The sequence below is a fragment of the Salvelinus fontinalis genome, chromosome 8, assembly GCF_029448725.1.
Source record: "Salvelinus fontinalis isolate EN_2023a chromosome 8, ASM2944872v1, whole genome shotgun sequence".
Lineage (NCBI taxonomy): Eukaryota > Metazoa > Chordata > Actinopteri > Salmoniformes > Salmonidae > Salvelinus > Salvelinus fontinalis.
In genome coordinates this window covers 45115396-45143065 of record NC_074672.1, presented here as the reverse complement: position 1 = coordinate 45143065, position 27670 = coordinate 45115396, and the positions used below count along the sequence as shown (strand labels likewise).

At 44.4% G+C, this 27670-nt stretch overlaps 1 protein-coding gene across 2 annotated transcripts in view; it reads right to left on the bottom strand.

The window, feature by feature from the left end:
• LOC129861323 (guanine nucleotide-binding protein G(i) subunit alpha-3-like) overlaps nucleotides 1-24259 on the bottom strand; it is a 129264-nt gene extending 105005 nt beyond the window's left edge. Inside the window, exon 1 of one of the 2 annotated variants that reach the window (XM_055932654.1) lies at nucleotides 23363-24259. In XM_055932654.1, the coding sequence (XP_055788629.1) occupies nucleotides 23363-23480 (118 nt within the window). In that variant the 5' untranslated portion in view covers nucleotides 23481-24259. The remainder of the gene's footprint in view (nucleotides 1-23362) is intronic. The other variant, XM_055932653.1, reaches the window with a different exon arrangement.
• Nucleotides 24260-27670: the final 3411 nt, after the last annotated feature.

Sequence of the window (27670 nt, the reverse complement as noted above, 5' to 3'; positions counted from 1 at the left end):
GAGTGATGGAGCATAACGATGTGATCTGAGTGATGGAACATAACGATGTGATCTGAGTGATGGAGCAGTAATAAAGGAACATAACGATGTGATCTGAGTGATGGAGCAGTAATGAAGGAACATAACGATGTGATCTGAGTGACAGAGCCGTAATGAAGGAACATAACGATGTGATCTGAGTGACGGAGCATTAATGAAGGAACATAACGATGTGATCTGAGTGATGGAGCAGTAATTAAGGAACATAACGATGTGATCTGAGTGATGGAGCCATAATGAAGGAACATAACGATGTGATCTGAGTGATGGAGCATTAATGAAGGACCATAACGATGTGATCTGAGTGATGGAGCATTAATGAAGGACCATAACGATGTGATCGGAGTGATGGAGCAGTAATGAAGGAACATAACGATGTGATCTGAGTGATGGAGCAGTAATGAAGGAACATAACGATGTGATCTGAGTGATGAAGCAGTAATGAAGGAACATAACGATGTGATCTGAGTGATGGAGCATAACGATGTGATCTGAGTGATGGAACATAACGATGTGATCTGAGTGATGGAGCAGTAATAAAGGAACATAACGATGTGATCTGAGTGATGGAGCAGTAATGAAGGAACATAACGATGTGATCTGAGTGACAGAGCCGTAATGAAGGAACATAACGATGTGATCTGAGTGACGGAGCATTAATGAAGGAACATAACGATGTGATCTGAGTGATGGAGCAGTAATTAAGGAACATAACGATGTGATCTGAGTGATGGAGCCATAATGAAGGAACATAACGATGTGATCTGAGTGATGGAGCATTAATGAAGGACCATAACGATGTGATCTGAGTGATGGAGCATTAATGAAGGACCATAACGATGTGATCGGAGTGATGGAGCAGTAATGAAGGAACATAACGATGTGATCGGAGTGACGGAGCATTAATGAAGGAACATAACGATGTGATCGGAGTGACGGAGCAGTAATGAAGGAACATAACGATGTGATCTGAGTGACGAAGCAGTAATGAAGGAACATAACGATGTGATCTGAGTGATGGAGCCGTAATGAAGGAACATAACGATGTGATCTGAGTGATGGAGCAGTAATGAAGGAACATAACGATGTGATCTGAGTGATGGAGCATTAATGAAGGACCATAACGATGTGATCTGAGTGATGAAGCATTAATGAAGGACCATAACGATGTGATCTGAGTGATGGAGCAGTAATGAAGGAACATAACGATGTGATCTGAGTGATGGAGCATAACGATGTGATCTGAGTGATGGAGCAGTAATGAAGGAACATAACGATGTGATCTGAGTGATGGAGCATTAATGAAGGAACATAACGATGTGATCGGAGTGATGGAGCATAACGATGTGATCTGAGTGATGGAGCATTAATGAAGGAACATAACGATGTGATCTGAGTGATGGAGCAGTAATGAAGGAACATAACGATGTGATCTGAGTGATGGAGCAGTAATGAAGGAACATAACGATGTGATCTGAGTGATGGAGCATAACGATGTGATCTGAGTGAAGGAGCATTAATGAAGGAACATAACGATGTGATCTGAGTGATGGAGCAGTAATGAAGGAACATAACGATGTGATCTGAGTGATGGAGCAGTAATGAAGGAACATAACGATGTGATCTGAGTGATGGAGCAGTAATGAAGGAACATAACGATGTGATCTGAGTGATGGAGCATTAATGAAGGACCATAACGATGTGATCTGAGTGATGGAGCAGTAATGAAGGAACATAACGATGTGATCTGAGTGATGGAGCAGTAATGAAGGAACATAACGATGTGATCTGAGTGACGGAGCAGTAATGAAGGAACATAACGATGTGATCTGAGTGATGGAGCATAACGATGTGATCTGAGTGATGGAGCAGTAATGAAGGAACATAACGATGTGATCTGAGTGATGGAGCAGTAATGAAGGAACATAACGATGTGATCTGAGTGATGGAGCAGTAATGAAGGAACATAACGATGTGATCTGAGTGATGGAGCAGTAATGAAGGAACATAACGATGTGATCTGAGTGATGGAGCAGTAATGAAGGAACATAACGATGTGATCTGAGTGACGGAGCATTAATGAAGGAACATAACGATGTGATCTGAGTGATGGAGCAGTAATGAAGGAACATAACGATGTGATCTGAGTGACGGAGCAGTAATGAAGGAACATAACGATGTGATCTGAGTGATGAGCATAACGATGTGATCTGAGTGATGGAGCAGTAATGAAGGAACATAACGATGTGATCTGAGTGATGGAGCAGTAATGAAGGAACATAACGATGTGATCTGAGTGATGGAACCGTAATGAAGGAACATAACGATGTGATCTGAGTGATGGAGCAGTAATGAAGGAACATAACGATGTGATCTGAGTGATGGAGCAGTAATGAAGGAACATAACGATGTGATCTGAGTGATGGAGCAGTAATGAAGGAACATAACGATGTGATCTGAGTGATGGGACATAACGATGTGATCTGAGTGATGGAGCAGTAATGAAGGAACATAACGATGTGATCTGAGTGATGGGACATAACGATGTGATCTGAGTGATGGAGCAGTAATGAAGGAACATAACGATGTGATCTGAGTGATGGAGCCGTAATGAAGGAACATAACGATGTGATCTGAGTGATGGAGCAGTAATGAAGGAACATAACGATGTGATCTGAGTGATGGAACCGTAATGAAGGAACATAACGATGTGATCTGAGTGATGGAACATTAATGAAGGAGCATAACGATGTGATCTGAGTGACGGAGCATTAATGAAGGAACATAACGATGTGATCTGAGTGACGGAGCAGTAATGAAGGAACATAACGATGTGATCTGAGTGACGGAGCAGTAATGAAGGAACATAACGATGTGATCTGAGTGATGGAGCAGTAATGAAGGAACATAACGATGTGATCTGAGTGATGGAACCGTAATGAAGGAACATAACGATGTGATCTGAGTGACGGAGCAGTAATGAAGGAACATAACGATGTGATCTGAGTGATGGAACCGTAATGAAGGAACATAACGATGTGATCTGAGTGACGGAGCAGTAATGAAGGAACATAACGATGTGATCTGAGTGATGGAACCGTAATGAAGGAACATAACGATGTGATCGGAGTGATGGAGCATAACGATGTGATCTGAGTGATGAAGCAGTTATGAAGGAACATAACGATGTGATCTGAGTGATGGAGCAGTAATGAAGGAACATAACGATGTGATCGGAGTGATGGAGCATAACGATGTGATCTGAGTGATGGAGCAGTAATGAAGGAACATAACGATGTGATCTGAGTGATGGAACGTAACGATGTGATCTGAGTGACGGAGCAGTAATGAAGGAGCATAACGATGTGATCTGAGTGATGGAGCAGTAATGAAGGAACATAACGATGTGATCGGAGTGATGGAGCATAACGATGTGATCTGAGTGACGGAGCAGTAATGAAGGAACATAACGATGTGATCTGAGTGATGGAGCAGTAATGAAGGAACATAACGATGTGATCTGAGTGATGGAGCAGTAATGAAGGAACATAACGATGTGATCTGAGTGATGGAGCAGTAATGAAGGAACATAACGATGTGATCTGAGTGATGGAGCATAACGATGTGATCTGAGTGATGGAGCAGTAATGAAGGAACATAACGATGTGATCTGAGTGATGGAGCCGTAATGAAGGAACATAACGATGTGATCTGAGTGATGGAGCAGTAATGAAGGAACATAACGATGTGATCTGAGTGATGGAGCAGTAATGAAGGAACATAACGATGTGATCTGAGTGATGGAGCAGTAATGAAGGAACATAACGATGTGATCTGAGTGATGGGACATAACGATGTGATCTGAGTGATGGAGCATTAATGAAGGAACATAACGATGTGATCTGAGTGATGGAACATAACGATGTGATCTGAGTGATGGAGCAGTAATGAAGGAACATAACGATGTGATCTGAGTGATGGAGCCGTAATGAAGGAACATAACGATGTGATCTGAGTGATGGAGCCGTAATGAAGGAACATAACGATGTGATCTGAGTGATGGAGCATTAATGAAGGAACATAACGATGTGATCTGAGTGATGGAACATAACGATGTGATCTGAGTGATGGAGCAGTAATGAAGGAACATAACGATGTGATCTGAGTGATGGAGCCGTAATGAAGGAACATAACGATGTGATCTGAGTGATGGAGCAGTAATGAAGGAACATAACGATGTGATCTGAGTGATGGAGCAGTAATGAAGGAACATAACGATGTGATCTGAGTGATGGAACGTAACGATGTGATCTGAGTGACGGAGCAGTAATGAAGGAGCATAACGATGTGATCTGAGTGATGGAGCAGTAATGAAGGAACATAACGATGTGATCGGAGTGATGGAGCATAACGATGTGATCTGAGTGACGGAGCAGTAATGAAGGAACATAACGATGTGATCTGAGTGATGGAGCAGTAATGAAGGAACATAACGATGTGATCTGAGTGATGGAGCAGTAATGAAGGAACATAACGATGTGATCTGAGTGATGGAGCAGTAATGAAGGAACATAACGATGTGATCTGAGTGATGGAGCATAACGATGTGATCTGAGTGATGGAGCAGTAATGAAGGAACATAACGATGTGATCTGAGTGATGGAGCCGTAATGAAGGAACATAACGATGTGATCTGAGTGATGGAGCAGTAATGAAGGAACATAACGATGTGATCTGAGTGATGGAGCAGTAATGAAGGAACATAACGATGTGATCTGAGTGATGGAGCAGTAATGAAGGAACATAACGATGTGATCTGAGTGATGGGACATAACGATGTGATCTGAGTGATGGAGCATTAATGAAGGAACATAACGATGTGATCTGAGTGATGGAACATAACGATGTGATCTGAGTGATGGAGCAGTAATGAAGGAACATAACGATGTGATCTGAGTGATGGAGCCGTAATGAAGGAACATAACGATGTGATCTGAGTGATGGAGCAGTAATGAAGGAACATAACGATGTGATCTGAGTGATGGAGCCGTAATGAAGGAACATAACGATGTGATCTGAGTGATGAGCATAACGATGTGATCTGAGTGATGGAGCAGTAATGAAGGAACATAACGATGTGATCTGAGTGATGGAGCCGTAATGAAGGAACATAACGATGTGATCTGAGTGATGGAACCGTAATGAAGGAACATAACGATGTGATCTGAGTGATGGAGCAGTAATGAAGGAACATAACGATGTGATCTGAGTGATGGAGCAGTAATGAAGGAACATAACGATGTGATCTGAGTGACGGAGCATAACGATGTGATCTGAGTGATGGAGCAGTAATGAAGGAACATAATGATGTGATCTGAGTGATGGAGCATTAATGAAGGAACATAACGATGTGATCTGAGTGATGGAACCGTAATGAAGGAACATAACGATGTGATCTGAGTGATGGAGCAGTAATGAAGGAACATAACGATGTGATCTGAGTGATGGAACATAACGATGTGATCTGAGTGACGGAGCAGTAATGAAGGAACATAACGATGTGATCTGAGTGATGGAGCATAACGATGTGATCTGAGTGATGGAGCAGTAATGAAGGAACATAACGATGTGATCTGAGTGATGGAACCGTAATGAAGGAACATAACGATGTGATCTGAGTGATGGAGCAGTAATGAAGGAACATAACGATGTGATCTGAGTGATGGAGCAGTAATGAAGGAACATAACGATGTGATCTGAGTGATGGAGCATTAATGAAGGACCATAACGATGTGATCTGAGTGATGGAACGTAACGATGTGATCTGAGTGATGGAGCAGTAATGAAGGAACATAACGATGTGATCTGAGTGATGGAGCAGTAATGAAGGAACATAACGATGTGATCTGAGTGATGGGACATAACGATGTGATCTGAGTGATGGAGCAGTAATGAAGGAACATAACGATGTGATCTGAGTGACGGAGCAGTAATGATGGAACATAACGATGTGATCTGAGTGATGGAGCCGTAATGAAGGAACATAACGATGTGATCTGAGTGATGGAGCAGTAATGAAGGAACATAACGATGTGATCTGAGTGATGGAACCGTAATGAAGGAACATAACGATGTGATCTGAGTGATGGAGCAGTAATGAAGGAACATAACGATGTGATCTGAGTGATGGAACATTAATGAAGGAACATAACGATGTGATCTGAGTGACGGAGCATTAATGAAGGAACATAACGATGTGATCTGAGTGACGGAGCAGTAATGAAGGAACATAACGATGTGATCTGAGTGACGGAGCAGTAATGAAGGAACATAACGATGTGATCTGAGTGACGGAGCAGTAATGAAGGAACATAACGATGTGATCTGAGTGATGGAGCAGTAATGAAGGAACATAACGATGTGATCTGAGTGATGGAACCGTAATGAAGGAACATAACGATGTGATCTGAGTGACGGAGCAGTAATGAAGGAACATAACGATGTGATCTGAGTGATGGAACCGTAATGAAGGAACATAACGATGTGATCTGAGTGACGGAGCAGTAATGAAGGAACATAACGATGTGATCTGAGTGATGGAACCGTAATGAAGGAACATAACGATGTGATCGGAGTGATGGAGCATAACGATGTGATCTGAGTGATGAAGCAGTTATGAAGGAACATAACGATGTGATCTGAGTGATGGAGCAGTAATGAAGGAACATAACGATGTGATCGGAGTGATGGAGCATAACGATGTGATCTGAGTGATGGAGCAGTAATGAAGGAACATAACGATGTGATCTGAGTGATGGAACGTAACGATGTGATCTGAGTGACGGAGCAGTAATGAAGGAGCATAACGATGTGATCTGAGTGATGGAGCAGTAATGAAGGAACATAACGATGTGATCTGAGTGATGGAGCAGTAATGAAGGAACATAACGATGTGATCTGAGTGATGGAGCAGTAATGAAGGAACATAACGATGTGATCTGAGTGATGGAGCATAACGATGTGATCTGAGTGATGGAGCAGTAATGAAGGAACATAACGATGTGATCTGAGTGATGGAGCCGTAATGAAGGAACATAACGATGTGATCTGAGTGATGGAGCAGTAATGAAGGAACATAACGATGTGATCTGAGTGATGGAGCAGTAATGAAGGAACATAACGATGTGATCTGAGTGATGGGACATAGCGATGTGATCTGAGTGACGGAGCATTAATGAAGGAACATAACGATGTGATCTGAGTGATGGAACATAACGATGTGATCTGAGTGATGGAGCAGTAATGAAGGAACATAACGATGTGATCTGAGTGATGGAGCCGTAATGAAGGAACATAACGATGTGATCTGAGTGATGGAGCAGTAATGAAGGAACATAACGATGTGATCTGAGTGATGGAGCCGTAATGAAGGAACATAACGATGTGATCTGAGTGATGGAGCATAACGATGTGATCTGAGTGATGGAACATAACGATGTGATCTGAGTGACGGAGCAGTAATGAAGGAACATAACGATGTGATCTGAGTGATGGAGCCGTAATGAAGGAACATAACGATGTGATCTGAGTGATGGAGCAGTAATGAAGGAACATAACGATGTGATCTGAGTGATGGAGCAGTAATGAAGGAACATAACGATGTGATCTGAGTGATGGAACAGTAATGAAGGAACATAACGATGTGATCTGAGTGACGGAGCAGTAATGAAGGAACATAACGATGTGATCTGAGTGATGGAGCATAACGATGTGATCTGAGTGATGGAGCAGTAATGAAGGAACATAACGATGTGATCTGAGTGATGGAACATAACGATGTGATCTGAGTGACGGAGCAGTAATGAAGGAACATAACGATGTGATCTGAGTGATGGAACATAACGATGTGATCTGAGTGACGGAGCAGTAATGAAGGAACATAACGATGTGATCTGAGTGATGGAGCAGTAATGAAGGAACATAACGATGTGATCTGAGTGATGGAGCATAACGATGTGATCTGAGTGACGGAGCAGTAATGAAGGAACATAACGATGTGATCTGAGTGATGGAGCAGTAATGAAGGAACATAACGATGTGATCTGAGTGATGGAGCCGTAATGAAGGAACATAACGATGTGATCTGAGTGATGGAGCATTAATGAAGGAACATAACGATGTGATCTGAGTGACGGAGCAGTAATGAAGGAACATAACGATGTGATCTGAGTGACGGAGCAGTAATGATGGAACATAACGATGTGATCTGAGTGACGGAACATTAATGAAGGAACATAACGATGTGATCTGAGTGATGGAGCAGTAATGATGGAACATAACGATGTGATCTGAGTGACGGAGCATTAATGAAGGAACATAACGATATGATCTGAGTGACGGAGCATTAATGAAGGAACATAACGATGTGATCTGAGTGACGGAACATTAATGAAGGAACATAACGATGTGATCTGAGTGATGGAGCAGTAATGATGGAACATAACGATGTGATCTGAGTGATGGAGCATTAATGAAGGAACATAACGATGTGATCTGAGTGATGGAGCATAACGATGTGATCTGAGTGATGGAGCATTAATGAAGGAACATAACGATGTGATCTGAGTGACGGAGCATTAATGAAGGAACATAACGATGTGATCTGAGTGACGGAACATAACGATGTGATCTGAGTGATGGAGCAGTAATGAAGGAACATAACGATGTGATCTGAGTGATGGAGCATTAATGAAGGAACATAACGATGTGATCTGAGTGATGGAGCATTAATGAAGGAACATAACGATGTGATCTGAGTGATGGAGCATTAATGAAGGAACATAACGATGTGATCTGAGTGATGGAGCAGTAATGATGGAACATAACGATGTGATCTGAGTGATGGAGCAGTAATGAAGGAACATAACGATGTGATCTGAGTGACGGAGCATTAATGAAGGAGCATAACGATGTGATCTGAGTGATGGAGCATAACGATGTGATCTGAGTGATGGAGCATAACGATGTGATCTGAGTGATGGAGCATAACGATGTGATCTGAGTGATGGAGCATAACGATGTGATCTGAGTGATGGAGCAGTAATGAAGGAACATAACGATGTGATCTGAGTGATGGAGCATAACGATGTGATCTGAGTGATGGAGCAGTAATGAAGGAACATAACGATGTGATCTGAGTGATGGAGCATAACGATGTGATCTGAGTGATGGAGCATTAATGAAGGAACATAACGATGTGATCTGAGTGATGGAGCAGTAATGAAGGAACATAACGATGTGATCTGAGTGACGGAGCAGTAATGAAGGAACATAACGATGTGATCTGAGTGATGGAGCAGTAATGAAGGAACATAACGATGTGATCTGAGTGACGGAGCAGTAATGAAGGAACATAACGATGTGATCTGAGTGACGGAGCAGTAATGAAGGAACATAACGATGTGATCTGAGTGATGGAGCAGTAATGAAGGAACATAACGATGTGATCTGAGTGATGGAACATAACGATGTGATCTGAGTGATGAAGCAGTAATGAAGGAACATAACGATGTGATCTGAGTGATGGAGCAGTAATGAAGGAACATAACGATGTGATCTGAGTGATGGAGCAGTAATGAAGGAACATAACGATGTGATCTGAGTGATGGAGCAGTAATGAAGGAACATAACGATGTGATCTGAGTGATGGAGCATAACGATGTGATCTGAGTGATGGAGCAGTAATGAAGGAACATAACGATGTGATCTGAGTGATGGAGCCGTAATGAAGGAACATAACGATGTGATCTGAGTGATGGAGCAGTAATGAAGGAACATAACGATGTGATCTGAGTGATGGAGCAGTAATGAAGGAGCATAACGATGTGATCTGAGTGACGGAACATAACGATGTGATCTGAGTGATGGAGCAGTAATGAAGGAACATAACGATGTGATCTGAGTGATGGAGCAGTAATGAAGGAACATAACGATGTGATCTGAGTGATGGAGCAGTAATGAAGGAACATAACGATGTGATCTGAGTGACGGAACATAACGATGTGATCTGAGTGACGGAACATAACGATGTGATCTGAGTGATGGAGCATAACGATGTGATCTGAGTGATGGAGCATTAATGAAGGAACATAACGATGTGATCTGAGTGATGGAGCATTAATGAAGGAACATAACTATAGAATAACTATCTTCAAAGTAATGACTCGGGATGTCGGGTTGTGAAATGAAAGCTTCTAATACTTGTTCAAAAAAATGAAAGTTGCAAGCGAAAGTCAGGATAATCACTTGTACATAACTGACGTGTTCTCCTTTTTTCTACTACCTGTCCCAAGGCATTCTGGTACTTGCAGTCAATACCGTGAATCCAATACTAACCAATACAGCAGAAGTATGTATGTAGTTCTCTCCATCGCCATCACACGAATTATAATACAATTACATATGTAAATAACTGTAAAGACAATATCTTTAGATACAGCTCAATGAATTAACTGTAAACATTAACTCTGTAACCCATTAAAAGTTACAACAATAACGATGTGATCCGAGTGATGGAGCAGCAATGTACACTTGAGGTATAGGATTTACCGGCATTTAAAGCACACTTCTGGGTTTTCCAATAACGAGTAAAACCGATTACGAGTATCAAGTTGAGATCATCAAGGTCCTTGGTGTCCAGATCACCAACAAACTATCATGGTTTAAACATACTAGGCTTCCTGAGGTGGCAGGTAGCCTAGCGGTTAGAGCGTTGGGCCAGTAACCGAAAGGTTGCTGGTTCGAATCCCCAAGCAGACAAGGTAAAAATCTGTAGTTCTGCCCCTGAACAAGGCAGTTAACCCACTGTTCCTAGGCCGTCATAAGTATTTGTTCTTAACTGACTTGCCTAGTTAAATAAAGGTTAAAATAAATAAAAATAAAAACACAAAGACAGTCGTGAAGAGGTTACGACGGCCCAGTACGTCACTGCTACCGCAAGGCCCTGCAGCGGGCGGTGTAGACGGCCCAGTACATCACTGCTACCGCAAGGCCCTGCAGCGGGCGGTGTAGACGGCCCAGTACATCACTGCTACCGCAAGGCCCTGCAGCGGGCGGTGTAGACGGCCCAGTACGTCACTGCTACCGCAAGGCCCTGCAGCGGGCGGTGTAGACGGCCCAGTACGTCACTGCTACCGCAAGGCCCTGCAGCGGGCGGTGTAGACGGCCCAGTACGTCACTGCTACCGCAAGGCCCTGCAGCGGGCGGTGTAGACGGCCCAGTACGTCACTGCTACCGCAAGGCCCTGCAGCGGGCGGTGTAGACGGCCCAGTACGTCACTGCTACCGCAAGGCCCTGCAGCGGGCGGTGTAGACGGCCCAGTACCACACTGCTACCGCAAGGCCCTGCAGCGGGCGGTGTAGACGGCCCAGTACATCACTGCTACCGCAAGGCCCTGCAGCGGGCGGTGTAGACGGCCCAGTACATCACTGCTACCGCAAGGCCCTGCAGCGGGTGGTGTAGACGGCCCAGTACATCACTGTTACCGCAAGGCCCTGCAGCGGGTGGTGTAGACGGCCCAGTACATCACTGTTACCGCAAGGCCCTGCAGCGGGTGGTGTAGACGGCCCAGTACATCACTGCTACCGCAAGGCCCTGCAGCGGGTGGTGTAGACGGCCCAGTACATCACTGCTACCGCAAGGCCCTGCAGCGGGTGGTGTAGACGGCCCAGTACATCCCTGCTACCGCAAGGCCCTGCAGCGGGTGGTGTAGACGGCCCAGTACATCCCTGCTACCGCAAGGCCCTGCAGCGGGTGGTGTAGACGGCCCAGTACATCCCTGCTACCGCAAGGCCCTGCAGCGGGTGGTGTAGAGGGCCCAGTACGTCCCTGCTACCGCAAGGCCCTGCAGCGGGTGGTGTAGACGGCCCAGTACGTCCCTGCTACCGCAAGGCCCTGCAGCGGGTGGTGTAGACGGCCCAGTACGTCACTGATACCGCAAGGCCCTGCAGCGGGTGGTGTAGACGGCCCAGTACATCCCTGCTACCGCAAGGCCCTGCAGCGGGTGGTGTAGACGGCCCAGTACATCACTGCTACCGCAAGGCCCTGCAGCGGGTGGTGTAGACGGCCCAGTACATACCTGCTACCGCAAGGCCCTGCAGCGGGTGGTGTAGACGGCCCAGTACATCACTGCTACCGCAAGGCCCTGCAGCGGGTGGTGTAGACGGACCAGTACATCCCTGCTACCGCAAGGCCCTGCAGCGGGTGGTGTAGACGGCCCAGTACATCACTGCTACCGCAAGGCCCTGCAGCGGGTGGTGTAGACGGCCCAGTACATCACTGTTACCGCAAGGCCCTGCAGCGGGTGGTGTAGACGGCCCAGTACATCACTGTTACCGCAAGGCCCTGCAGCGGGTGGTGTAGACGGCCCAGTACATCACTGTTACCGCAAGGCCCTGCAGCGGGTGGTGTAGACGGCCCAGTACATCACTGCTACCGCAAGGCCCTGCAGCGGGTGGTGTAGACGGACCAGTACATCACTGCTACCGCAAGGCCCTGCAGCGGGTGGTGTAGACGGACCAGTACATCACTGCTACTGCAAGGCCCTGCAGCGGGTGGTGTAGACGGCCCAGTACATCACTGCTACCGCAAGGCCCTGCAGCGGGTGGTGTAGACGGCCCAGTACATCCCTGCTACCGCAAGGCCCTGCAGCGGGTGGTGTAGACGGCCCAGTACATCCCTGCTACTGCAAGGCCCTGCAGCGGGTGGTGTAGACGGCCCAGTACATCCCTGCTACTGCAAGGCCCTGCAGCGGGTGGTGTAGACGGCCCAGTACATCACTGCTACTGCAAGGCCCTGCAGCGGGTGGTGTAGACGGCCCAGTACATCCCTGCTACTGCAAGGCCCTGCAGCGGGTGGTGTAGACGGCCCAGTACATCCCTGCTACCGCAAGGCCCTGCAGCGGGTGGTGTAGACGGCCCAGTACATCCCTGCTACCGCAAGGCCCTGCAGCGGGTGGTGTAGACGGCCCAGTACTGTTTCTTATTCTTGTTTCATTATCCAGAAGGAATCTGCAAGTAAGCATTTCATTGGATGGTGCATACCATGTGTATCCTGTACATACGACTAATAAAACGTGAAACTATGAGTGAGACGACTGCAACAGTATAACTGATTTACAAATAGGCCTACAGTGAACGCTGCATATTAACAAAACATGTGAGTGTGGTGCTTGTGAGCACTCCTGTGTCTGTGTGTATGCATGCAGGTCTGTGTGTGTGTGTGTGTGTGTGTGTGTGTGTGTGTGTGTGTGTGTGTGTGTGTGTGTCTGTGTGTATGCATGCAGGTCTGTGTGTGTGTGTGTGTGGGTGTGTGTGTCTGTGTGTATGCATGCAGGTCTGTATGTGTGTGTGTGGGGGTGTGTGTGTACACACACACACACACACACGTGTCTCCTAAATGGAGCACAAATCCCCACAGAGAGACATTAAGTTGAATAAACATGCTTGGATGGTGGAATCAGCATTTGTACTGTAGCACCACACTAATTAGTCTAGCTTAGACAGTGAGGCACTGCTGGAGCAATGTAGTCACTATAGATTGGTTGAACATAATAATAAGCACTTGTTATTCAGCTAAGGAGTCTACATCTGAATGATCCGCTGACTTCCAGTGTAAAGAAATGTATATCGTCTACGGTGTTCTAGACTCCCTTTCTGCAGTGTTCTAGACTCCCTTTCTACAGTGTTCTAGACTCCATTTCTACAGTGTTCTAGACTCCCTTTCTACAGTGTTCTAGACTCCCTTTCTACAGTGTTCTAGACTCCCTTTCTACAGTGTTCTAGACTCCCTTTCTACAGTGTTCTAGACTCCATTTCTACAGTGTTCTAGACTCCCTTTCTACAGTGTCCTAGACTCTCCATTTCTACAGTGTTCTAGACTTCCTTTCTACAGTGTTCTAGACTCCCTTTCTACGTGTTCTGACTGACGACATCACGGACGGGAGTCGGGGACAACTCTGACGCGACTAGAACAGACAGCGGTTGTAAAAGCAAGAACAAGCTTTAGTCAGGGATGGATCGTTAGAGAGGAAAAGATGGAGCTCGGTTTTGTGGTATCCTCACTCATTTTCTCATTCACTAACCTTCTAATACTATAACGATTTGCCTCCAACAAAATGGTTTTCTGAGAAATAGCTAAATCTGCCAAGTTTGACATGGTGCGTGAGAGTTTGATAGGATGTTATTTGGATTGCAAAATGCTTCCATTGTTAGGACTAGGCCTATGCGATCACATTAAGATGTGCATTTCAGACCAACAGGAGACTTTCACATGTTCCCAAGTAAAACCTCAGACTAAGAAAAAGCCTCAGTTAACACGAGTTTTGAATGTGCAAAAACATTATTTGATCGGGTCTGGCTGGGCCACTCAAGGACATTCAGAGACTTGTCCCGAAGACAGTCCAGCGTTGTCTTGGCTGTGTGCTTAGGGTCGTTGTTCTGTTGGAAGGTGAACCTCCGACACAGTCTGAGGCCCTGAGTGCTCTGGTGCAGGTTTTCATCAAATATCTATCTACACTTTGCTCCGTTCATCTTTACCTCGATGCTGACTAGTCTCCCAGTCCCTGCCGCCAAAAAACAACCCCACAGCATGATGCTGCCACCACCATGCTTCACTGTAGGGATGGTGCCAGGTTTCCTCCAGTCATGACACTTGGCATTCAGGCCAAATAGTTCAATCTTGGTTTCATCAGACAATGGAATCCAAGCGGGCTGTCATGTGCCTTTTACTGAGGAGTGGCTTCCGTCTGGCCACTCTACCGTAAAGGCAAGATTGGCGGAGTGCTGCAGAGATGGTTGTCCTTCTGGAAGGTTCTCCCATCTCCACAGAGGAACTCTAGAACTCTGTCAAAGTGACCAGTGGGATATTGGTCAACTCCCTGTCCAAGGTCCTTCTCCCCAAATTGCTCAGTTTGGCCGGGCGGCCAGCTCTAGGAAGAGTCTTGGTGGTTCCAAACTTCTTCCATTTAAGAATGACGGAGGCCACTGTGTTCTTGGGGACCTTCAATGCTGCAGACATTTTTTGGTACCCTTCCCCAGATCTGTGACTCGACACAATCCTCTCGGAACTCTACGGACAAGTCCTTCAACCTCATGGCTTTGTTTTTGCTCTAACATGAACTGTCAACTGTGGTACCTTATATAGACAGGTGTGTGCCTTTCCAAATCATGTCCAATCAATTGATTTTACCAGAGGTGGACTCCAATCAAGTTGTAGAAACATCTCAATGATGATCAATGGAAACGGGATGTAACTGAGCTCAATTTCGAGTCTCATAACAAAGGTTCTGAATACTTGTCAATAAGGTATCAGTTATTATTAATCCCTCCACCACCTCCTCTGAGGAGGACAAACATCATATATTTATTTTTTTACAGCTTTTTTGCTACATATACATACATGTTACATATACATTGTACATACTTTTATATAAAAGTCACATAACAATAATACATTACCAAACATAAACTCTTTAATCCCGCCCTCTCAGCCACTCTCAGCCCATCCCATCTATCACCATAGACCTCAGCTCTTTAATCCCGCCCTCTCAGCCCATCCCACCTATCACCATAGACCTCAGCTCTTTAATCCCGCCCTCTCAGCCACTCTCAGCCCATCCCACCTATCACCATACACCTCAGCTCTTTAATCCCGCCCTCTCAGCCCATCTATCACCATACACCTCAGCTCTTTAATCCCGCCCTCTCAGGCCATCCCACCTATCACCATACACCACCCTCGTTTGGTTTCCATGTGACATATTTTTCAATTGTGCTGTTTTACAAAATGTTTGAACCTTTCTAATCATATTTTAGATTGTGAGCTAAAGATGAAAATCTTTCCTCCGGGTATTATTTACTGACTGACTGTGGCTTTCCAAATCGCCCAGCACTGCTATTTGAAAGGGGTCATTTTAATTGCATGTTGTGATTTTTTTTAATGACCATTTCTGAACCTGTGATCTCTTCGCAGCTAAATCTAGAGCTGAGATTGTTGTACGCCTCATATGTATATATAGCATTCTATTGGTGGTAAGAATTTGATACAATAATTTTAATTGAAAAACTCAGTGTTGAATCAAGTGTAGTTTTTTGTACCAGTTCATAAACCATGTGCCATGGAATTAGTATATCAAAAAGCTCCTCCCATTTATTTTGCAACCTGTATGGCTCAGCTGTCAACATTTTTGTCCTCAGATGAAACTGGTATATTTTTCTATTTATGCCAGTTCCTTTCAGTCAATTAGTATATTTTAATATATATGGCGGACAAACAAAGTTCCCTACCTTCTCCCTTTTTCACTTTCCTCCTCCATTTTTGTGGTAGTGCTGCAATCAGTTGTTTGTAAATGTGTATTGAACAAATATATGGGAATATCTCCAATAACAGCATATGTGACATACCTTCTCCGTTTCTATTCATAATATAATTGACAAATATAATACCATTTAAAAATAAATAAATCCATTAAGAATGTTTTTTTTAAATCAGTATATTTGAATTTAACCATAAGATTAGTTCTATCTTTCTGGAGGATTAAAGTGAAATTGTAACCAGCTTTGTTTGGCTTGTTTAAAGAAAGCCGATACTTTAAAACAAAATTTCATTTTCAATTAAATCGGAAATGAGAAGTTGTATAAATCAGTATAAAGGCAAAAAGCCAATTTTTTAACAAAGGATGAGCCTTCCTTAATAATCTACTGGAGAACCATTTGGGGTTTAAGTATAATTTATGTACGAGTGAAGCTTTTAGTGAGAGATGAAAAAGCTTTCATAATTTTAGCACCCCCAAACTCATATTCATTATATAAATAGGCATGTTTAATTTTGTCTGGCTTAGCATTCCAAATAAAATGAAATCTTTTTTGCTCATATGATTTATTCATTTTTTTTATTTTTAAACGAGTCATCTGGAGTTTATTTTTAATACATTTGCAAAATATTTATAAAAACCAGTTTTCGCTTCTTCATTATGAGGTATTGTGTGTAGATTGGTTCAGATAATAAAAAATAAAAAAACAATTTTAGAAAAAGGCTGTGACGTAACAAAATGTGCAAAAAGTCAAGGGGTCTGGAAAGTATTCAGAATGGATGCATGACTAAGTCGCTTTGGATAAAAGCATCTGCTAAATAACATATTATTAGAGGGGATCAAACTAATTTTGGGCCGCATTCGGTCCGTCAATTTAAAAAAAAATAGTCCTCTATCGCTTTGTCTTTGACTGTCTAGCTGTCAATTCTGTGATTATTAGCGAGCTGGACTCGGCCAAGATACTGTATGAATGTAGATTTGGTCATTTTACAGTATATACCCTGCTCAAAAAAATAAAGGGAACACTTAAACAACACAATGTAACTCCAAGTCAATCACACTTCTGTGAAATCAAACTGTCCACTTAGGAAGCAACACTGATTGACAATAAATTTCACATGCTGTTGTGCAAATGGAATAGACAAAAGGTGGAAATTATAGGCAATTAGCAAGACACCCCCAATAAAGGAGTGGTTCTGCAGGTGGTGACCACAGACCACTTCTCAGTTCCTATGCTTCCTGGCTGATGTTTTGGTCACTTTTGAATGCTGGCGGTGCTCTCACTCTAGTGGTAGCATGAGACGGAGTCTACAACCCACACAAGTGGCTCAGGTAGTGCAGTTCATCCAGGATGGCACATCAATGCGAGCTGTGGCAAAAAGGTTTGCTGTGTCTGTCAGCGTAGTGTCCAAAGCATGGAGGCGCTACCAGGAGACAGGCCAGTACATCAGGAGACGTGGAGGAGGCCGTAGGAGGGCAACAACCCAGCAGCAGGACCGCTACCTCTACCTTTGTGCAAGGAGGTGCACTGCCAGCGCCCTGCAAAATGACCTCCAGCAGGCCACAAATGTGCATGTGTCTGCTCAAACGGTCAGAAACAGACAGAACAGAAACAGACTCCATGAGGGTGGTATGAGGGCCCGACGTCCACAGGTGGGGGTTGTGCTTACAGCCCAACACCGTGCAGGACGTTTGGCATTTGCCAGAGAACACCAAGATTGGCAAATTCGCCACTGGCGCCCTGTGCTCTTCACAGATGAAAGCAGGTTCACACTGAGCACATGTGACAGACGTGACAGAGTCTGGAGACGCTGTGGAGAACGTTCTACTGCCTGCAACATCCTCCAGCATGACCGTTTTGGCGATGGGTCAGTCATGGTGTGGGGTGGCATTTCTTTGTGGGGCCGCACAGCCCTCCATGTGCTCGCCAGAGGTAGCCTAACTGCCATTAGGTACCGAGATGAGATCCTCAGACCCCTTGTGAGACCATATGCTGACACATGCACATTTGTGGCCTGCTGAAGGTCATTTTGCAGGGCTCTGGCAGTGCACCTCCTTGCACAAAGGTAGAGGTAGCGGTCCTGCTGCTGGGTTGTTGCCCTCCTACGGCCTCCTCCACATCTCCTGATGTACTGGCCTGTCTCCTGGTAGCGCCTCCATTCTTTGGACACTACGCTGACAGCCACAGCTCGCATTGATGTGCCATCCTGGATGAACTGCACTACCTGAGCCACTTGTGTGGGTTGTAGACTCCGTCTCATGCTACCACTAGAGTGAGAGCACCGCCAGCATTCAAAAGTGACCAAAACATCAGCCAGGAAGCATAGGAACTGAGAAGTGGTCTGTGGTCACCACCTGCAGAACCACTCCTTTATTGGGGGTGTCTTGCTAATTGCCTATAATTTCCACCTTTTGTCTATTCCATTTGCACAACAGCATGTGAAATTTATTGTCAATCAGTGTTGCTTCCTAAGTGGACAGTTTGATTTCACAGAAGTGTGATTGACTTGGAGTTACATTGTGTTGTTTAAGTGTTCCCTTTATTTTTTTGAGCAGTGTATTTTGATTCCCCTCGCCGTATGTTTGACACCCCTCCATTATTCTATTAAAGAAATGACGTAGTCTGTCCACCAGACTTTAAATCCAAACCTGCAGTATCTAGGGGACTTTTCACATGCAAGACCAGACTACATTGAAGACCATTTCACATGTAGGCTAGCCTAGGACTCCTCACATGCAGGCTAGCCTAGGACTTCTCACATGCAGGCTAGCCTAGGACTTCTCACATGCAGGCTAGCCTAGGACTTCTCACATGCAGGCTAGCCTAGGACTTCTCACATGCAGGCTAGCCTAGGACTTCTCACATGCAGGCTAGCCTAGGACTTCTCACATGCAGGCTAGCCTAGGACTTCTCACATGCAGGCTAGCCTAGGACTTCTCACATGCAGGCTAGCCTAGGACTTCTCACATGCAGGCTAGCCTAGGACTTCTCACATGCAGGCTAGCCTAGGACTTCTCACATGCAGGCTAGCCTAGGACTTCTCACATGCAGGCTAGCCTAGGACTTCTCACATGCAGGCTAGCCTAGGACTTCTCACATGCAGGCTAGCCTAGGACTTCTCACATGCAGGCTAGCCTAGGACTTCTCACATGCAGGCTAGCCTAGGACTTCTCACATGCAGGCTAGCCTAGGACTTCTCACATGTAGGCTAGCCTAGGACTTCTCACATGTAGGCTAGCCTAGGACTTCTCACATGTAGGCTAGCCTCTGCTAGCAGCAGTTTTCAATTAAGGAAGTTATTCATGAATCATATGTGTGGTCAAGTACTGGCATGATGATTTTCGCTAGAAACTATGTCTACCGGTATGTCCCAAATTGTACCCTATTCCCTATTTAGTGCACTACTTTTGACCAGGGACAATTGGGTTCTGGTCAAAAAGTAGTGCACTAATATACCAAACATTCCAACCATACCAAACATTAGGAACAGCCTCAATTTTTTTGGGACATCCTAATAGCCTGGTCCCAGATCTGTTATTTGGCCTAAAACTTCCGTGGTAATTTGGCAATACAGCACAAACAGATCTGGGACCAGGCTAGAATCCTAGCAGCTCTGTTTCCCCCTAGAAACTCCTTTCGTTCCAACCCAGGCCTGGAAGAGAGAGAAGTGAAGGCCAAGCCTGGAAATGGAAAACCACTTTTCTGTGCAGTTGGTTAGAGAACTTTTAAGAAAAATGTACTTTTTCCACTAGATGTGTAAACCTATTTAACACCAATCTGCATAGTGCTGTTTCTCTCACACACACACACACACACACACACACACACACACACACACACACACACACACACACACACACACACACACACAGCTAATGATGTGATCTCTCACATGGAACACAGTCTGTCCATAACCTAGGTATAGTTGTACTCTATGGCTCCATTGGCAACCGCATGCTTTATGGGGGAGGGGGTAAGGTAACACGTTTCAGATGTTTTAAAGATGATCGTAAAACTTGTTAGGTGTTATCGGTTTACCTGATCCAGAGCAGAACATAAAGTAACTGCTCCCTCTCTCCCCTACTGTCCTGACACATTCTATACAAATCTCACAGACACTGAAAAACATCATTCGTGGTGGGAATTTATTTATCCTCACCACTGAGTCACAATGAAAAACCATAAGGATTGACTTGGCTTTCTAGCAACAGCTCACAGTTAACACTGGCTCTCAGAAGCCCAAGTGGTGGGTGGGTATGTATGTATGTATGTATGTATGTATGTATGTATGTATGTATGTATGTATGTATGCATGTATGTATGTATGTATGTATGCATGCAAGGTATATAGTACCAGTCAAAGGTTTGGACAAACCAACACATTCAAGGGTTTATTTTGACTATTTTCTACATTGTAGAATAATAGTGAAGACATCAACACAATGAAATAACACATGGAATCATGTAGTAACCAAAGAAAGTGTAAAACCTTTGACAGGGAGGTGACCCAATGGTCAATCTGCCAGAGCTCTGGAGTTCCTCTGTGGAGATGGGAGAACCTTCCAGACAGGCAACCATCTCTGCAGTACTCCACCAATCAGGCCATTATGGCAGAGTGGCCAGACGGAAGCCAATCCTCAGTAAAGAAGGCACATGACTGCCCGCTTGGAGTTTACCAAAAGGCACGTAATGACTCAGACCATGGGAAATAAGATTCTCTGGTCTGATAAAAACAAGATTTAACTCTTTGGCTTGAATGCCAAGTGTCACATCTGGAGGAAACCCCTTCCCCAATCCCTACAGTGAAGCATGGTGATGGCAGCATCATGCTGTGATGATGTTTTTCAGCGGCAGGGCCTGGGAGACTAGTCAGGATCGAGGCAAAGATGAACGGAGCAAAGTACAGAGAGATCCTCGATGAAGTCCTGTGCTCTGGAGCAGGTTATCAGACTGGGGTGAAGGGAAACGGGAAAACGACCGTAAGCACACAGCCAAAACAACGCAGGAGTGGCTTCGGGACAAGTCTCTGAATGTCCTTGAGTGGCACGGATTTGACCACAATCAAACATCTCTGGAGAGACCTGAAAATAGCTGTGCAGCGACGCTCCCCATCCAACTTGACAGAGCTTGAGAGGATATGCAGAGAAGAATGGGAGAAACTCCCCAAATACAGGTGCCAAGTTTGTAGTGTCATACCCCAAAAGCCAAAGGTGCTTCAACAAAGTACTGAGGAAAGGGTCTGAATACTTACGTAAATGTGATTTGTAAAAACCTGTTGTGATAAAAAAAAAAAAATCTACATTTGCAAAAAGTTCAAAACTGTTTTTGCTTTGTCATTATGGGGTATTGTGATGTCATTATGGGGTATTGTGATGTCATATATGGGGTATTGTGATGTCATTATGGGGTATTGTGATGTCATTATGGGGTATTGTGATGTCATTATGGGGTATTGTGATGTCATTATGGGGTATTGTGATGTCATTATGGGGTATTGTGATGTAGATTGGTGAGGAAAAACAACTACTCAATCCATTTTAGAATAAGGCTGTAACGTAACAAAATGTCTAAAAAGTCAAGGGGTCTGAATACTTTCTGAAGTTACACATTTACAATATTAACATAATTACAATAATATTGTTAAACGGGACAATTAGTAACAACAATAATGAAGGATAAAAATAACTATTACAATGGACAAAAATCTTACCGCACACACTCAGGGGTCCGATAACTTTCAGAATGCCTGTAATTCCAAAGTACACTCTGGCAAAATGTACATTGTTTGGTTAATAAAGCAATTTGAATTGAGAGAGAGAGTGTGTGTGGAGCTTAATATGTAAGAGTTAATTCAACAAGTGGAGAAAGATCCTAAACTACATTCAGATGTCACCTACATTCAGACATAATGATGCAGAAAGTAATCAATTGAGATCCGATCACACTAAAGCAAGCAACGGAAGGGCAAATTAACCCTATGATGCCCAGGACAACAACCTCTCCCTCAACGTGAGCAAGACAAAGCAGCTGATCGTGGACTACAGGAAAAGGGGTTGCGAACACACCCCCATTCACATCGGTGGGGCTGTAGAGGAGCGGGTCGAGAGCTTTAAGTTCATTGGTGTCCACATTACTAACAAACTATCACGGTCCAAACACACCAAGACAGTCTTGAAGCTGGCACGACAACGCCTATTCCCCCCCTCAGGAAACTAAAAAGATTTGGCATGGGTCCTGAGATCCTCAAAAAAAGTTCTACAGCTGCACCATTGAGAGCATCTTGCCCGGTTGCATCACCGCCTGGTATGGCAACTGCTCGGCTACAGAGGGTAGTGCATACGGCCAAGTACATCACTGGGGTTCAGCTTCCTGCCATCCAGGACCTCTATACTAGGCGGTGTCAGAGGAAGGCTCTAAAAATTGTCAGACTCCAGCCACCCTTGTCATAGACTGTTCTCTCTGCTACTGCATAGCAAGCGGTAGCAGAGCGCCATGTCTAGGTCCAAAAGGATTAACAGCTTTCACCCCCAACCATAAGACTGCTGAACAGCTAATCAAATAGCTACCTGGACTATTTGCAGTGACCCCCCCACTCCCCCCCTCCCCACACACATTTTTTTATTGTCACTTTACCCTACCTACATATTACCTCAATTACTTCGACTAACCTGTACCCCCTGTATGGCCTCATTTTATTGCGTTACTTTTAAAAACTTTATTTTGTAATTATTTTCTTAAAACTGCATTGTTGGTTAAGGGCATCAAGTAAGCATTTTACGGTTAAAGTTCTCCACCTGTTGTATTCGGCGCATGTGACAAATAAAATGTGATTAGATTTGAAGCGATGTCTAACTACAATTGTACCACTGTTCTGAAAGAGCGAACAGAGCAATTTTCTTCCTACTTTTTGGTTACTGGGAAAATAGCAGGCTTTCTACTGTAAAATGACTTACCAAGCAGTAGTAGTTTTACTTCCCTGGACGCTTTGTCTCGGTCTTCTCGTAGGTCCCGATCAATCATTTTACTCCTCTCCATCGCTGCTTTATCCTCTTGGCTGATCGTGCAACCCATTTTGAATCCCTTGGTTAGCGAGCTACTTGCGGCTTCTTCAAGATCTGGTTTGAATTGCAGCTACCGCTCATCAATTGTTTGGGGGGGGGGGAAATACAAAACGTTCGGGTGCTTTCGCGATTAGTTTCGCCCAGTCAGAGACAGAAAAAGGCGTTGGCACTCCAACTAGTCTCGACCACTATTGCTGCTATCCCACATGGGAAAGAAACAGAGATGCTGAACAAACTCACGCCACCAAAACAAGTGTGGTGTCGCGTTGAAAGAACTACGGATGCTGCCGAAGTAGCAGAAACGGTGCAGTCGTTTTCTAACGTAAAGCTAGAGCCTGCGACCTAGGCTAGCTTACAAGAAAGTAGCTACACAAAACACGACTTTCCCTGTTACAAATGTTAACGTGGTAAAAAAGAAACTGGTGAGTAGCTCCCTCGTCCAGAATTCTTTCAAAACTATTGGCTCGCTAGCTCGTAAAACCACTCAAAGCTACTGTGTAATTGATTCATAAAATATATACCTTACAAATGTCTAGTCTTCTTGATTTTGCCAATGTTGTCGCATATGGCGAGCGTGTACGCATCTGCCAGCTGCGCTCATGTACGTCACAACAGGCTAAAAAGACAATCTATATTTGGGGGTTGGATGGAAAATGCTGTGCCTCTCTGACACTAAAATAATATCGGCCTACACATTGCTCTGGTCTCAGTAGTAGATGCTCAGTAGATGTAAATGCTCACATTTGAATATGATTGTTGCAGCAATCCAAAAGCCTCTATTTGAGGGAATACAATACAGCATTATTTTTTTGGGGGGGGCTCAGAGGAACTTTTTCCTTTGGTATGAGCTCCCCCAGTGGAATTGTATCGTCATTACAGGCATCTCAGATTTATGAGGGCACATCTGCATCCAGTCAAGACACGATGAGACAGATATCATCATATCTTAAGTTTTTATTGACAATTGCATAATTTAATTGGCAAATTAGATCAACATAGGCTATTGATTATAAAAAGGCAGCCACCGGATTTTAGAAGACGGGTATGTAATTTTGATATGAGCTAAATGTCCTCTCTCCTTCTAAAAAAGAAGAATGTTGAAATAAATCCCTATGTATTGTCATATATATATATATATATATATATATATATATATATATATATATATACCTCAGTGGTATATGTCTATTGAGCATAAGAGTGACTGACTCAATAGATCCTCTGTAGAGGGGGATGGTGGGATGAGAGAGGAGAAGGAGAGAGCATATCAGAATCCTTTTCTCCTCTCGTCCTCTTGCTCCTCCTACCCCGCTTCCTCCAAAATGTCATTGGTGACAGGTTGCCATGGAAACAGTGGATGGATTTCATCAGGGGAATGGACTCTACAAGGTGTCGAAAGCGTTCTATAGGGATATTGGCCCATGTTAACTCCCAATGCTTTCCACAGTTGTGTCAAGTTGGCTGAATGTCCTTTGGGTGGTGGACCATTCTTGGTACACACGAGAAAACTGATGAGTGTGAAAAAACCCAGCAACGTTGCATTTCTTGACACACTCAAACTGGTGTGCCTGACACCTACAACCATACCCCGTTCAATCTTTTGTCTTGCCCATTCACCCTCTGAATGGCACACATACACAATCCATGTCTCAATTATCTCAAGGCTTAAAAATCCTTCTTTAACCTGTCTCCTCCCATTCATCTACACTGATTGAAGTGGATTTAACAAATGACATCAATAAGGGATTATAGCTTTCACCTGGATTCACCTGGTCAGTCTATGTCATTTAAAGAGCACGTGTTCCTAATGTTTTGTACACTCACTGTATAATCCACAGCATAATTATTAACTTGACCATGCTTAAAGAGATATTCAATGTCTGATTTGTTAAAATATAACCACTATATTTTAGTTATGAATTTTGTATTTATCTTTAAAGAATATATAGTTTGTCTTCCATTTTGACATTAGAGTATTTTGTGTAGATTGTTGACAAAAAAAGACAATTAAATCCATTTTAATCCCACTTTGTAACACAATAACATGTGATGTGTGGGGTCTGAATACTTATGCAAAACACTGTAGATTAATCTGGATTTCATCAGAGAAGTCAGGAATGAAGTGAAAAAAGCACATGAGGACTGGATTCACCCCAGTCGGTGAGGACTGGATTCACCCCAGCCAATGAGAACTGGATTCAGTGAAGTAAACTATAAGCCTACACTCCAGTACAAGATAAACCATCGTCTTACTAGTATGCACATGCAGAGAAGAACCATGTCAGAGGTCAGTTATATGTGCCTCGTCCAGCCCATAACTTCAAATTGAACCTTGCCGATGATTATCCGGTTTGGACATTGGGTCTCACAAGCAACCACATCAAGGGGAAACATTTGCACTGATTGACATTGTTGACAACCAGGTATAAGCTATAATGGCCTCATTCCTTACCTCAATCATCAAGTCTGCAGACGACACTACAGTGGTAGTCTCACAAGCAACCACATCAAGGGAAAACATTTGCATTGATTGACATTGTTGACAACCAGGTATAAGCCATAATGACATCATTCCTTACCTGACAACCAGGTGTGAGCCATAATGACATCATTCCTTACCTGACAACCAGGGATAAGCCATAATGACATCATTCTTTACCTGACAACCAGGTATAAGCTATAATGGCCTCATTCCTTACCTCAATCATCAAGTCTGCAGACGACACTACAGTGGTAGGCTTGATTACCAACAACGACGAGACAGCCTACAGGGAGGAGGTGAGGGCCCTCGGTGTCAGGAAAATAACCTCTTACTCAATGCCAGCAAAACAAAAGAGATGATCGTGGACTTTAGGAAAAAGCAAAGGGAGCACCCCCCTATCCACATCGACGGGACAGCGGTAGAGAAGGTGGAAAATTTTAAGTTCCTCGGTGAACAGATCACGGATAAACTGAAATGGTCCACGCACACAGACAGTGTGGTGAAGAAGGCGCAGCAGCGCCTCTTCAACCTCAGGAGGCTGAAGAAATGTGGCTTGTCACCGAAAACCCTTACTAACTTTCACAGGTGCACAATTGAGAGCGTCCTGTCGGGCTGTATCACCGCCTGGTACGGCAACTGCTCCGCCCACAGCCGCAGGGCTCTCCAGAGGGTAGTGAGGTCTGCACAACGCATCACCGGGGGCAAACTACCGGCCCTCCAGGACACCTACACCACCCAATGTCACAGGAAGGCCAGAAAGATCATCAAGGACAACAACCACCCGAGCCACTGCCTGTTCACCCCGCTATCATCCAGAAGGCGAGGTCAGTACAGGTGCATCAAAGCTGGGACAGAGAGACTGAAAAACAGCTTCTATCTCAAGGCCATCAGACTGTTAAACAGCCACCACTAACACAGAAAGGTGGCTGCCTACCTGCAGACTTGATATCATTGGCCACTTAAATAAATGGAACACTAGTCACTTTAATACTGCCACTTTCAGAATGTTTACATATCTCGCATTACTCATCTCATATGTATATACTGTATACTGTATCCTTCACTATATAACCTTTACTACCTATTGCATCTTAGCCGCTCTGTCACTGCTCATCCATATATTTTATACTTATATATTCTCATCCCATTCCTTTACTAGATTGTGTGTATTAGGTTTTGTTGTGGAATTGTTAGATATTAGGTTTTGTTGTGGAATTGTTAGATATTACCTGTTAGATACTGCTGCACTGTCGGATCTAGAAGCATTTCTTAGAAGCAATTTTTAGAAGCAATAACATCTGCTAACCATGTGTATATGACCAATAAAATTTGATTTGATTTACCTGACAACCAGGTATAAGCCATAAAGGCATCATTCCTTACCTGTCAACCAGGTATAAGCCATAAAGGCATCATTCCTCACCTGACAACCAGGTATAAGCCATCATTGCAGCCAGTTGCCTCCCATCTCCTTCTACTAATCCTCCTCTAGCCTGGCGCCTCCTCTAGCCTGGCTCCTCCTCTAGCCTGGCTCCTCTAGCCTGGCTCCTCCTCTAGCCTGGCTCCTCTAGCCTGGCTCCTCCTCTAGCCTGGCTCCTCCTCTAGCCTGGCTCCTCCTCTAGCCTGGCTCCTCCTCTAGCCTGGCGCCTCCCTCTAGCCTGGCTCCTCCCTCTAGCCTGGCTCCTCTAGCCTGGCTCCTCCTCTAGCCTGGCTCCTCC